General features: G+C 42.4%; 1 protein-coding gene across 2 annotated transcripts in view; it reads left to right on the forward strand.

The window, feature by feature from the left end:
* Window positions 1–3491: 3491 nt before the first annotated feature.
* RPS6KA6 (ribosomal protein S6 kinase A6) overlaps window positions 3492–14125 on the forward strand; it is a 40251-nt gene continuing 29617 nt past the window's right edge. For both annotated transcript variants that reach the window (XM_086470451.1, XM_086470452.1), the window contains exons 1-2: window positions 3492–3572; window positions 13123–13182. In XM_086470451.1, coding sequence (XP_086326577.1) covers window positions 3492–3572; window positions 13123–13182 — 141 coding nt within the window. The remainder of the gene's footprint in view (window positions 3573–13122; window positions 13183–14125) is intronic.

Genomic DNA, 14125 nt, shown 5'->3' on the forward strand with positions numbered 1-14125 from the left:
AGAAACTGCTTGGGCAGTTTCCTCAAATGTTGCTTTTGTATAGTTTCCTTCCTGAGATCTCGCTGAACTAGATACTATTCACATATTCCTATAGTCACACTGGTTTTCACCTTTGCTTTCCAGGGTGGAGCTGCGCTGTACTTGCCATGGTTAGCGTGGTTTGAATTCCAGTATCATTAACTGGGGGGAGGAGGGGAACAAAAGACATTGCCCTGATGAAATTATTCCTATTTTCCCTTTCTTGAAAAACATGCTGGGTGAATGAATACACAGTTTGCCATGTTCTTCTGAAACAACCATGTTCAGGAACAAGGTTGATAGAGATTGACAGAAAACTTAAGAGGGAAGGCAGTTCTGTCACATGCCTCTCTGAGATGTGTCCTGCTAGGAACGACACGCCGGAAATCTGCAGGGATGGTTTTTTACCTCATAAATAATCTGTTGTTCATATTTTCAAGTGTAAGACTGATACATTCAGGGAAATTGAATGAGCAAACTAAGCATGGATGTTGTCAGTTGGCCACAGCCCTGAGGTCTATAAAAGGGACAACTGGGTGGTTGGAGTTCATGCTACTGACACTGAACAGGCTGAATTTTGGCTGCAGATCCCGGGTTTTATTATTACTATTATTAGTATTATTATTCCTTTCCTATTAGGCTCAGTAAAAGAGCATTCTCAGCAACTTTGCCATGTCGTAGAATTAATTTTCAAGCAAATAAATATTTAGAAACTGGTTACTTTGAAACCTTCATTGAATAAAAGCACCTGACAGATGAAAAAGTGGTTATAATGTCATGCTGATCATACAACGACCTGCTGAGGAACATAATGGGCAGAATCTGCTGAACAAATTAAGGTATTGGAAAGTTAAAAATATTCATCTGAAAACTGCACACCAAATGAGATCTGATACCCTCATCTGAGAACTGCTCACCAAATGAGATCTGATATCCACACAGTCACGGACATGGGCTAGATTGGATGCTCTAGAAAAAGGTACAAAAATATCAAAATATGTAATATCTAAATATTCGTTTGAAATGGAAGACGAGGCCTTGGTCCTCCTAAATTAATGACTTCCTATTGTATTTTTGATGTTTCATTTCTCTATAAAAGACCAATTGGAGGGGGGGGTGTCTTGCTAAGTTTTAACTTTCAGTGACATAATGTTGCCTTTTTGTTTAATACCTTTTGCTTCTTTGGCTGTGAGACCTAGAGTAAAACAAATTCTGAATTTTCTTTTTCTTATTCAGTCATTATTATAGCTACATATATCATCATTTCCCTTTCATAGTCTTTGACATGAATCCTAACTTCTTTGATTGTTGCTTTTCTCTGAACTTCACAAATATTAGACTTCAGGGATGCAGAACACTTGTTTGAGGCAATACGAAAAGTCAGACACAGAGAAACAGCATCTGCAACGCAAGTTTTAGACACAAGTCTTGAGTCTTGCTGAGCACTCCAACACTTTTAAAAAGTCACTTCTCACTTGATTTCCTTTCCATTGACATTAAGATCAGCCTTATGGAACTGCTCAGGTACACAGATATTTAATCTCACAGGAAAGATTTGGCCATTTGGCTTCTTGTGGATGCAGACCAGTTACATGAGCAGAGGTGCTGGGGTAGGTAGCTGTGTGTGAAACAAAGGCCAGGCAGCTGGGACTTGTCCCTTCGTCTCCTGTCACTTCATTGCTCTAAAAGCTCCATGTTTGCACAATCCCACTGTAACAAAAATGATGTTTAGAAGTGACTTTGCCTAAACAGCTCTATATCTAAAATGTCAATTCTCTCTTGATATTTAAATACTGTTAACTTTGGTCCTACATTTTCTTCATACTTGTTATTTTCTGAAGGACGAACATTCCTGGGTTCACACTTCCCATTTCAGTCCAAAACATTTCTCTTCTACGGTTGAGTTACAGACCTTTAAAAATAGGTTTGCAATGGAAACGCTGACATGCCAGCTGGCTGTTGCTGCAATGACACATTCACAATAGGCAACTCTCTTCAGCAGGCGCAGCGACGGGGAACTGGTAATCGTTACCTTTGTGAGACAGGTCGCTCTAATTTAATCAAGGACTACAGCAGCACAGCATCTTATACCATAGACTTGTTTGTACAATGGTTGACTTCTGAGTTAAAAAAAATCAGCAAGGGAAAGATTCTCGGCCATGAGGTGTACCAGCTTGTTCCCTTGGTCATGCTTATTTCATCAAAATTATTTGGCAATTGAGAACGGTTTGAGAACTCCTCCACCAGCTGTACCTAAAGGGCTGGACTTACTGGTAAGGCATGCAGAGTGTTTAAATGAGTGTCATTGAGGCAGTTTTCTATCCTTAAAAACATGTATGTATGATAGTATCATTTAGTGTTTTCCAGCTCCTAAGATCAAACTGTGATGGAGAAATACTATTTTTTTATCTGTGGTCTTTTTTCTACCCCCTCAGGTTTAGAAATACTGTGGTATTTCTCTCCAAACACATGCTTGGAAACAAAGGAGTCCATCCCCTGGCGTCTGTAACCACGGTGAAGCAGCCTCTCGCTCTCCTAGCCGAGCACACGGCGTATGCACGCTCTTCATCTCACGAAGAACCGAAGAGGAACCAGACGATGGTTTTCCACTTTCCAGCCGCCCGTGCGTTTTATCCTGCCACCTCTAAATTTTGAAAACCAAAACTTTTTGTGTGTCGTGTTCCCCCCCACCCCCGTTACTTCATCGGGAAGGAGAGGCCCCCTCCTCCCAGCCGGGCTGCCCGAGGGCCGCCTTTTTGCGAGGGAGCCGCTCCCGGGCGGGCCTGCCCGCGCCCGTGGGGGGAACCGGCGGCACCTCAGGTAGGGACCGGGCACTCCTGGGTGGGCTGAGGGGACAACGGCCTCTTCGCCTGCGGGCACTTCACCGACTTCACCCCATCGCTCTTTTCACCCGCTTTGCTTTGTTTCACGTGCCGCTCTCCGACACCCTCCCTCCGTTTCCCCTCAGGCCCAGGCGGAACGTCCAGGTGCCGCCGCCGCCACGACGGCTACTTCACCGCGGTCCCTCAGGCGGGGCCGCCCTCACGGGAGCCCTCCCCGTGCCGCCGGCGAACACCGCTCCTCGCCCCTGCTCCCCCCTTCCCGCCCCTGTCCCCCCAGCGAGGCGCCGCCCCGCCGAGCGAACGTTAACGGCACCGGACGTCACCGCGCGTCACCGCCTCCCCCCTCCTTCCCCTCCCCATGCAGGGGATTCTCCGGCCCGCCCTGACGTCATCCCCATGCCGCGCAGGCCCCGCCCCCGCCGGCCGCCATGTTGGGGGGTGTGCGCGGGGGAGCGCAGAGCGGAGCCGCCCCCGCCGGCCGGCAGCAGCAGTAGCCCGAGCTCCGCCGCCGCGTTCCATGGGCAGGAGAAGGGGGCCCGCCGCGGCCGCCCGCCGCCTCTGAGCCGGCCGCGGAGGCGGGGAATGCGCAGCGGCTGGCGGCGGCTGCCCGGCTAGGAGGAGAGCCGGGACATGGTGCCGTTCGCTCCGCTGGAGGACGCGGAGGAGCCGGAGCCCTGCCACAAAATGGAGCTGTACGTGAGCGGCGGCGAGGTCAGTGTGGGGCCGGGGGGGGGCGGGGCTCCCCGCGCCGCGGCCGGCTCCCCGCCGGCACCTGCCTCCTTGGCCCCCGCCGCCGCCCGGCAGCAGCCGGCCCGAGGGCGGAGGGCGGGCAGACTGCAACGCCCCCGGCCCCGGCCTCTCCCCGCCGGCCCCCGCCCCTCCTGGGCTTCGCGGGTCTCCCCCCCCCCCCCCCCCTCCCCTTCCTCGCCTCGCTGCCCCTTGTCTGTCCGCCGCCCTCCCCCGGCAGATCCCGGCGTCGCTACCGCCGCTTCCCCGCCTCCCTCGGGATCCCCCCCGGCCCTGCCGCCCAGGCACCTGGCTTGCACCTCGTCCCCCGGCGCAGCCGCGCCGGGACCGGCCTGCCTGGCAGCTCGCCCCGGCTCTGGCCCGTCCCGCGAAGGCGGCGGCCCCGAGGCGCGACCCGCAGACCGTCCCCGCCGCCGCGGGAGGGCCCGTCCCCGCGGGCCTCCCCCGCCGCCCCTCGGCGGCCGCGGCCGGCGCCGCTGCCTCACAGCCGGCCCTACGCCCGGCGGCGGCTCCGGGGCTCGGACAGCGGCGGCGAACGGCGCTCCCCGCCTGCGTGCGGGCTGCGAGGCAGCGGTAACACGTGTGGAGTTAGGGGGGAACCAGCTTAGCTGGTAAGAATAATGCGTATTAAAGAGCATTAAAGGCCGATTGTGCTTTGTGTCGCCTTCGTAACGATATTAATGTCACAGTTGTCCGTTCCCGGTTAACGCACAGCTCTGGGGGTTTTCTGTAAACTCGGTTTTATGGCCGTTGCTCTTGTGGAAAGTTACTTTAACTTCTGAGAATTCGATTGTACTAATCTGGGTGCGTATTCAGGTAGGTTGTCACTAGGAGAGGTCCCTTTTTGGTTGAGTAACTACACAATAATTATCATACACACAACTACCGGAACGAGCCAGGAGCGCGTGACTGAGGTTTGCGTGCTTAAACGTAAAGAACGAGGATCGACCTCGAGAGTGTCTTCGAGGTGTTGCTTAGCACTCTAGGTGCATCCATAAGCAAGTACCAAATGCTATTTAAAAAAAAATAAATGGTAAAACTGGTTATGCTGTAACAATGCGTGTATCTTGGCAGAATGAGACACTCAAGTGTTAAAACTTTTGCACTTCTAAATCAGAAGCGTAGGATTGCATATGACAAATAAAAGATTACACCTAGGTGTATTAGACACACAAAAGATATTATCTAAATAAAGCTTCTTAAAACTGGTCAGACTTGCTTTCCATGATGCAGTAGGCTTTTCTTATCGTAAGTAAAAAAGGTCTGTAGCAAATTCATCTCCAAGTACAAAGTGTGCAAAACAGGCATTGGTTGAAGTTTTGGGAAGAGTGAAAGAACATCCTTTAAGCGATCTTGTTGAAATTTTATTCTCTGATAAAAGTTTATGCATATAAAGGGGAAGAAACCCCAGTAATTCACAATAGGACTAAAGCCATGAGGTTTTAAATTTCTTAGGGTTGGGGTTGGTGTTTTTGTTATTATTTTCTGTAGCTGTGTCCATGGAGTGCCACTTCCAAATACTGTAATTACTGGACATGCATTTCTACACCATGGCTGTTACATTTTAGCACTTTATTCTAGTGATCCAAGCATACTTGACGCAGTCCCTGTGCCTTAATATTAGGGAAGTCCTTATTATGTTATTGAAGCTACAGGTAAGGATTAAAAAGTCAGCAGAAGTAATAAGGCTTATTTGTTAATCTTATGGTTTGTAAAAATAGTATACTGTGGTTAAGGTGTGAAGCTTATTGAAGGTCTGAGAACTTTCTTGGCCCTGTTGATCTGTCCTTTAAGATTATTACCATATGCAAGTGTTAAAATAATCGAACTTAGAGTATTGCAGCTACAATGTGAACATTTGTGGTTATTGTGCATCTCAGTATTTTTCAGCTGGGCAAATACCCCTCTACCGAGGCTGGCGCTACTTAAAGTACTGTGTTCAGTGCTGCTTTTGTGTGCAGACTTTGCCATATGTATGGATTGGCAGTTAGCAGGGGTGGCTGGAGAACCAGCCCTGGCTCCAGCACAGCGAAGCTCAGACAGGTAGTTCTGCTGCTGGTGGTGATGTTTAAGTTCTCTTTGAACACTTGACTGGGCTAGGGCTAACAAAGTGATGTGGGCTTAGCAGTGCACTGCTGTAGGAGCTTGGTTCTGAAGTCACGCTCATCTAGCCAACAGAGCTCAGGATGGTGGATGTCCAGCTGAAACAGCTGTGTGTTCCTAACATCTGAAGGTGACTGTTTGCCACACTCATTCTTGAAATTGTATTTTCCTCAAGTCTGTACATGGACTACTTACTTAATAGGGTCTGTGTGAAACTATTTCAATTGTGCTCCGATTAAAATGAGACATCATGTTTGTTACGTCCGTGTTACATTTGGCTAGCAGCATTTGAGACTTCATTTATACCAAACCCAGTTTCTTCAAGTTGTGTATGAAGCTCCCAAATTACATTAACAAATACTTGTTATTGTTGTAATGCTTTTTTATTAAGTGCATCTCAGGGATATGTAGTAGTATTCGCTTGTTGGAATTCTACATTCACATAGTTTGGGGATTTAACAAAGATTTATTTCCTCTCTGAGGAATCTGCTTGTTGACTAAATTTAGGATTACATTATTAGAAATAAGTGCATTTCCAGTGAAGTAATGCTCATGTTGACTTGAAGTAAAAAACAGTTGGCAACGGAAGGATGAGGTCTTGAAGGTAGGAGCCGAATTTTCATGCTTCAAGGCATTGAAACCAACATGAACTTTTGGAAGAAATACAGGGTTGAAATATTTTGTACTTTTTCACATTGGTAGTCTTTGAAGTGCTAAGGACTACATGTCAGACAGTACACTGCCCTGTTCCTGGCTGTTCGTACCTTCCTATGATGCTGTCACTTGTGAAGCAGTTTGTGACTGTGGGAATTCCTCAAGCCTAGGTAAGAAGGGTCAGCATCATGCAGTTCAAGCTTCAAATACCGAGTGAACTTCTTTCCTCCTACATATAGGATTAATAAGAATTTTCATGGTAATAAAAATAGGTACGAGGGTGTTGATTGTAATCAACTGTTACAGATTATTGAAATATGATAGCAGTCTACAAAGAAACAGTAAATGTTAACGTTTTATTGACTAAGCTGAATGAAGCAAAAATACTTGGAATTGGGCAGAATATAGTAATTTTGGAATTTTCTGCCTGTTTAGTAGAAGTAGTCTTGCATTTAAAAGGAGAAGTGTAATTGACTGAAGCGCAGGCTGTTTGCAATACATGAATATTGTGAATTGCATAAATGTGACCTCATACTCAAATATTTATTTTTTTAAATAAATACTTCAGAAACCAGTTTCTTAATTGACTGACAGTGACAAGGAAGAGGAGGCTGAAACAACAAAGTCGCTGGAAACTAAGGTCTTCTGCTAGAAAACTGGACTGCGTTGAAAGTTGCTGCCTTCCGAAAGGCACGTTCATGAATTGAGCTTTGCTGCTGTCATACATGATCTGTTGCTCATGCCAGTTTAAATAAATACATCTTTGATTTTGGCCGATGTTTTCAGTCCATCCTCTTCAGCATGTTCTGAGCCTGGTCTGTCAAAGGCCACTGAATTTTGTCAGTGTTAGGAGTTGCATAACTCCTTTGTGAGTAATTACTGGCAGCGACATGGATGACTCAGCTACCTAGTTTTGTGCATCACTGAAAATCTCCACAATTAGGTGGTGTGTTATGTTAAGAAAAGAAAGTAATCGTATTGCCCGTAACTTGAATTCAGTGCCCTCAGCCATTGCGATAATCTATAGCTTATAATTTATAAAGACCTAAGAGAGAACAAGCTGCCTTAAAAAAAAAAAAAAGTACATTAATACTCTTAAATGGAAAACAATTAGAGTCTTTATGCATTGAACATGCTACAATATAATAATAATAATAATTCAGTTTTGGCATACCACTTTTGGAGATAATTTTTGGAAATCTGCTGTGGTATTCTGAGTCTTTAAAAGGAGAGGGGGTCTGTTCGAGGTAGCTCACCTCTGTTCCCACGGGATAGTTTTGGAGAGACTTCATGGTAACTCTAAAACAGAAGAATGGTATGGTTTGTTAATGCATAATATATAGAATTTTAATGTTCATGTAGATGTACTTCTTCATTATGTTAAGAATAAGCTTTGAAATGTGTTGTTTTCATCACATTTAAATCTCACCCTTTTCCAGTATTCTTTAGTCTGCTATTAAACACAATTTCCAGAGTGGCTGCTTTATGCCCTTTGATTGTGGAGTTAGTCTTCTCCCAGACAGGCGGTAGTGAAAAGATCCCAAGACCTTTACTAGTTCAGTGATCCCTGTGCTTTATGGTTAGGTTTGTGTTTTGTCAGAGGTATAACTAGTCTGAGATGCATGTAGTTCTCCCCTGATCTCTGATAATGGGAAAGATCAAAATGTTCTCTTAAAATCAGTAATTATATGTTGCTGAAGGTTTGTGATCCTGTCTGAATGCATTTTTTTTGCCACAGGAAAAGAACTTTATAATTTTCCCTAGTAATGGACTGGGTTTAAGTATTTCCTTTTTTTAAGGTAGATGGCTTTATCTTCCTCTTTTACTTGGTCTGCTTAAAGAAAGTGAGAGTTATGTGTCCTCTTCCTTTTGCGAGAGGAATTGGGGGACTGAGGCTAGCACAGTGTTTGTGCAGGCGGTGAGTGGACAAGAAGAAAATTCAGTGTAGACCTGCAGAATGTCACGTGGCCACCGCCATCAGCAGGACATCCTTCCTCTGGTCACATTGTGGTAGGGTGGGACTCTGCTTTGGTTGATGTAGCTCTGTGTTGGGTAACCCTAATAACACTGCTTCGTCTTCCACGTAATGGGGTTCGCTGCTGTGCTAGGGGAGATTGTTCCTTCCCAAAAATGTGTGAGCGCTGGCAGTAAAGAGCACTGACTCCAGCTTGGGCACCTGCACCCAATAATAATATCTACTGGTTAAAAAAAAAAGCCCAACCCCCCCAAAAGAACTAAACAAACTGTTGCATGGAGAAAGGTTGTGGATGTTTTATAGGAAGAACAGGTGCCTTTAAGCTTCAGTTTTGTTCACAGTGACTTTTAGACATTTAAAAAGAAAAATAAAACCACTCCCCTGTTTGGCTGTGCACAGAACCCCCAAATTTCTCAAACCTATCTCAGGAAATAAGATTCGGTAAGGCAATGTGTTGCTAATTAAGTTAATGATGCAAACTCTCTGCAGATGTAATTCAGAATAAATGAGGAACAAACGTGGTTGCCTTAACAGGATTTTTTTTCAAAGGATTTTTTCAGTCTTCAAAATAATTGGGGTTTCTAATATAAGCTTCCACTCTAACATTTTGAAATAAGTATGTGAAGTAATACCTTTGTAAGTGGGGAAGCAAACTGGTTAGTCTCGTGGTCATTTGGAAGAATTGAGAGATGTAGGTCTGGTGACTGTAGCGGCAGTAACTAAGCAAATTAAGTGCAGTGAAGGAAGAACCGTGGAGGATGCAGAAGCTTTTGTTGGTCCTTATGTAGAATTTTACCTGTTTGAAGTCAGACTAGATTATACGTGAGTGGTGATGAATAATGCTTCCTACTTCTAATAATATTATGGTTATAAAATTCCAAGTACTGTTTTGTCTATAACGTTTTTAATTGTTTGTATGCCTAAATGAAGATGTGTAAAGCAGGGCAGAAGGAACCAGCTTTACATCTTTTACTGTTTTTCCTTGTAGTTAGATGTTTTTGCTGACCGTTTGTCTAGCTTCTTTTGGCTAAAACCTATAGATCCATGAAACCATAATGCATTGACCATGTAAACAGTTAAAACATCCTTAATGTGGGGGGAAGATAGTTCAAATCTTTGGTAATACCGAGATTCCTCTGTTCTACTGTAATTATCAGAGGAAAAGCATGTGCAATAGTAGTTAAGCCTTTTACCAGCCCACAGAAGCCCTTTGGATGTTCTCCCAAGGTAACAGGGTACAGTCCCAGTGAGTCATGGGATCCGTCGCAGCCATTTAAATCAGAAGGCAGATTGTGCTCTGTTACCTTGGAGGCAGTTTGGCGGCGGAGGATTGGGTCTCATAGCCTGCACCTCTGGAAAAGTAAGTTTCTTACCTGCCAGGCCCTCTGACCTTAACTTTGCTCTCATCTTTTTATTTAGTTGTTTTGGTTATTTTTATAACAACAACAACAATGTGGAGTACTTTCTGTAATTTTCAGAACTTGTATGTGGAAAGTATTAACACTGTTTGCCTAGATGTCTCAGTTCAGTTTGTGTTTTCATGAAAAGCTAGCATTTGGAACGTTCGGTTAGTTGTAGGACTTCAGCAGTACTGAAGAGCAAACTGATTCAAGGATGAAAGAATCTCCTTCAGAATAATGGGACTTGCTTGCTTTCAACCTGTTCTTTAAGGAGATATATGTGCTTTCTAAATCTCAATAATGAATTAAATTTGTGCGTTCATAGATATTTAGTAAGTAATAACTTGGAGGTTAAAATAGTTCTGTGCTGTATAAGTTTGTGCATAAATATTCATGATTAAGTCACTGAAAGGGATCCCACTTGGCTGCAGAAGCAGGATTTTGTATCTGGTTTCCACGGAGGTGGGAATTAAGTATTAATTGTAACTTTTTTCCTTTTTGCCTAGTGGGGGGGAGGGGGGGCGGGCGGACAGTGGAAACTTATAGTTACTGAAACTTGGCCAATACAGCCAACTCTACAGAACAGTTAATATGATTTGATTTTTGTGATTGAATTTTTTAACTGAATAGCTAATAGACTACTAGACTTTGGGTTGCAATCCAACAGGTTTGTTGTTGTTGTTTTTTTTAATGGACAGTGACTAGGGCTCACAAACAAATAAGGCAAAAGTGTGGTTGTGTATATCAGGCAATAAAAGTAGATTCATGCACTTAGACATAAAATTCCTTGGGCTAAAAATTGGCAGGCATCCCAGTTTTTGTAGTTATAGAGAGACTAGACAGGGGAAAAAAAAATCCAGGAGCAACAAGGAAGGGGAAAAGTGTATGATAGGAAATTGTTAATTAAGATGACATTTGATTACCTGCCATAAAAATCCAACAACTTACTATATTTGATTTGCCTGAAAGTATGCTCACATAGCGTGCTCAGGAACTATGTAGATCAAATAAAATACTGATTTTTGGTTCAAGTCCCCATTCTGGCAGGGACAGCTTTCTGTATCTGGTTGCCTGGAGTTAAGCTACTGTCTTCAGTTCTATCTGGTAGCATTGGTTTCAAAGCTTAAATTTAAGTAGCAGAACTTGGAAAATGTTGGCTATATTCAAAGGAAGAAAAGGTGAAATGCACACTAAATTCACTTCAACTAAAGACCACGAGTGAATAATTGTATTTCTGAGCAACCTCAGTGGAAACCCATTTTATTACTAGGTCCAAATAAGTTGCTTGAACAACTTTGGTGAGCCTCACATTGATTCACGCTTGAATGTAATCTAGTGATACTGTGAAAAGAAATTACATGGCAGTGAATCATCTGAAATAAAGTTGGAGTTCATATGTGACCTGAACTTTGATATTAGTTCTTGAGGTATTCAATTAATTCATACAATAACAAGTATAGTGGATATCTCGTCCCTCCCAGTATCTAATTTGGAAAAAATATTTATGTGAAAAAGAAATGTTATGTAACAAATTAGTAGCATTGGTTTCTGTAGCATATGAGGTTTCTGAATCCATGGTGATAGGTCAGTGATTTTTGACCTTGAGAAGTTGGGGTGGCAATGCATGATGGATATGAATGGTGAATGTGTGTTGAATATGCCAGTGCTTGGTTAAACTGACCGATTATAGTTAATGTGAAGAGTCTGTGTGTAAACTGTTGTTAAAATAAATAGAATCTTAGAGAATATTGAAAGTAACAAAAGCCTCATGCTACCTTCCTTGATTTTTTTTTTTTTTCAGTGAGGATATGGTTCAAAAATAAGTGCCAGTATCTTGATACAAAAATTGGAGATTTAGTTATATCCAAATAATTAATTTAGGAATTAGCTCTTAAAAGCTCTGCTTGAAATCGAAAGTCCTAGAAGAAGCAGTGGAAGTGGTTGAGGGTTTGCTTAGGTGACGCAGTGGTGGTGGTATAAACCTGCCCCTTCAGCTCTACTTGTTCGTCAAGTTTTCTGTTTTGTTTTTAAACAGGGGCATGGTCTATATGGCATTTCAAGTTTCTTTGTGGTCCTGTGTCTTACCAGTTCACATACTGATAATCACACCATATTGTGGTATCTTAAGCATGTATTTTAGATAACAACATTTTTTCTTGTACTTCTGAAGTTATGTGGTTCAAGAACTTAATTGCTTCAACTTCTGTTTTCAGGAAAAAAAGTAAATTTGAGTTTTCTTACGTTATTTCTAGTCACTATTTTGTTGTGAGATCACTGCCACATGAAGGTAGTGATGCCGAACAATTAACATCTAAGTAAATTGGCAATTATCACTAACAAAATCCATAATTGGCTTCACCCATTTGGTAAGGTATTTCCAGTTTTTAATTAATGCTTTGCATGTTAAAACAGAGCATGTCCTTTATATTTCTGGTTGTTTTGTTTTTTTTTTTTAAATTTGTTTCAGTTGTTAAAAAGAATTGATTTGTTTGTTACTTAGAGAGCTTAAACTAAATAACTTTATAAATTAAACTCTATTACTGTGACTGTGGGCTTGGTATCTTCTTTGTTGTTTGAAGTGTGTGAAGGGAGGTAGGCAACTGCTAGCAAGTATTGTGTGCATTTAAGAGCATGCCATTCATTTGCTTCTGTCCAGATGCAGATCATACTTTTCTGCCTCTGGAAGGTGTTGGTTTTGAAATTGATCCACAAATATTGCAATATACAGATTTACAGTTTCTAAACTACTTGATTAAAGTTTGGGCATTCCTTTTGCTAGATATTTAAATAACTTTTGATGCAAGCAAATCTTGAGAGGAATCTAACTTTTTTATGGAAATAGGTAGTTATTTTTGTCCATAAGAATACTGTGGTATATATTCTCCATTCTACCTGCTCTTGCACTTCTCCCTCTTGCCCCAAACAGACTTGAAATCACTTTTGAATCTTTTCACTTTAAACTGCAAATTAATTTTCATCAGATTTTAGGAATTGAGGTTTTTGAAAAGCATCTGCAATACAAATTTTGTGCATAACAAGAATTTTACGTTAGTGTCCTCTTGTATGGATGGTATCTGTAGCTTTTAAAGAAGGAATTTTTAATTAATTCCAATTAAAAAAACACTATGGAATGATGGTTACAAAGGGATATGCTAAATGATACATAAGGGAGATGCTAAATATAACTACTAAGTAGTAGTATTTGTTTGAAACTAAAGTTTTAAATTAGAGCAACAAGAACACCAGTTTTCATGTGTGTGCTCTGAAATGTAAATTGGGCAAATTATGAACTCTGCTTATTTGAAAATGTTAGGTCTTAATGTTGTTTTTGTTCTTTTTTTCTTTCTTTCTCTTCTGCGTTTCCCTTCCTTCCCCTCTTTAGCTAAATGGCCTTAAAATGGCAGATGAGCCTATGGAAGAAGGTGAACCATATTCCTACCACGTAAGTATACTTGATAGATGTTCAGTTTAGACACTCATTAGTAGGACTTCCTTTTTAAGCAAAATTTATGCATTCCTTGCTCTGTAATAACTTCTGAACCCATCATTTTATTTCACCAGATCTGTAGAGGCTCTAAGTCTCAAAGATGATTTTTGAAAATTAGTACCTGGGTAGGGAACATAAGTGCCTTGTTTGGGAAAGTTTGCCCCATGAGGCGGTGCTTTATGGAAACCAGTTTCTGTGTGCTGGAGAGAGCATTTATAGATCCCTCTGCCTCAGAAAATGCTCAGTCCAACCTCGAACCTCTTATACACAGAGTGCTTAATGTTGCTTTTACTACACTGTCATCTGTTCTTCCTTTGTATTTTTTTAATGTAGTTGTTGTGCATTCATCTGGAAGGTGCTTAATTCCTGCTATTTTAGAACAGAACTCATTTTTACACGAGTATGTTAATTTGGCTTTTATGTAGAAATATCCCAGATAAATCCTGTTGAGCATGATTTTTGTCCGGTGCCTTGGTGATGTGCATATTTAGGAGTTGCTGAAGATCAGTGTTCTGTGTGCAGGCTAAATCTTTGGCTGAACTTCACGCTAATTCTGCACTGTTGTGAAATGCCTGACTTTGCATGGAAAAATTTGCCATAATTTTTCAACACACCCACCCCTATATTTTTGAACAGGATCATGGAAGAAGATATCAAGTAGGTCTTACTGCCCACTGTAACCACTGCTTTGTATTGCAATAATAACTTTTTAAGTAGGTGATTTGGAGGATAAACTCTTGGGGATAGAACCGTGTGGTGCTTGGACGTTTCCTGGTGTGGAGTAAGTAAATAAGGCGTCAGTGTCATAGTCTTCTTACACGTAGCAAAGGCAGATGAGCAATGGCTTGTCTCAGTCTTTCACTGTACTTGAACCAGAAGGATGTTGCTGAGCTTGTTT

The sequence above is a fragment of the Leptosomus discolor genome, chromosome 9, assembly GCF_034619465.1.
Source record: "Leptosomus discolor isolate bLepDis1 chromosome 9, bLepDis1.hap2, whole genome shotgun sequence".
In the NCBI taxonomy this organism is placed as follows: Eukaryota; Metazoa; Chordata; class Aves; order Leptosomiformes; family Leptosomidae; genus Leptosomus; species Leptosomus discolor.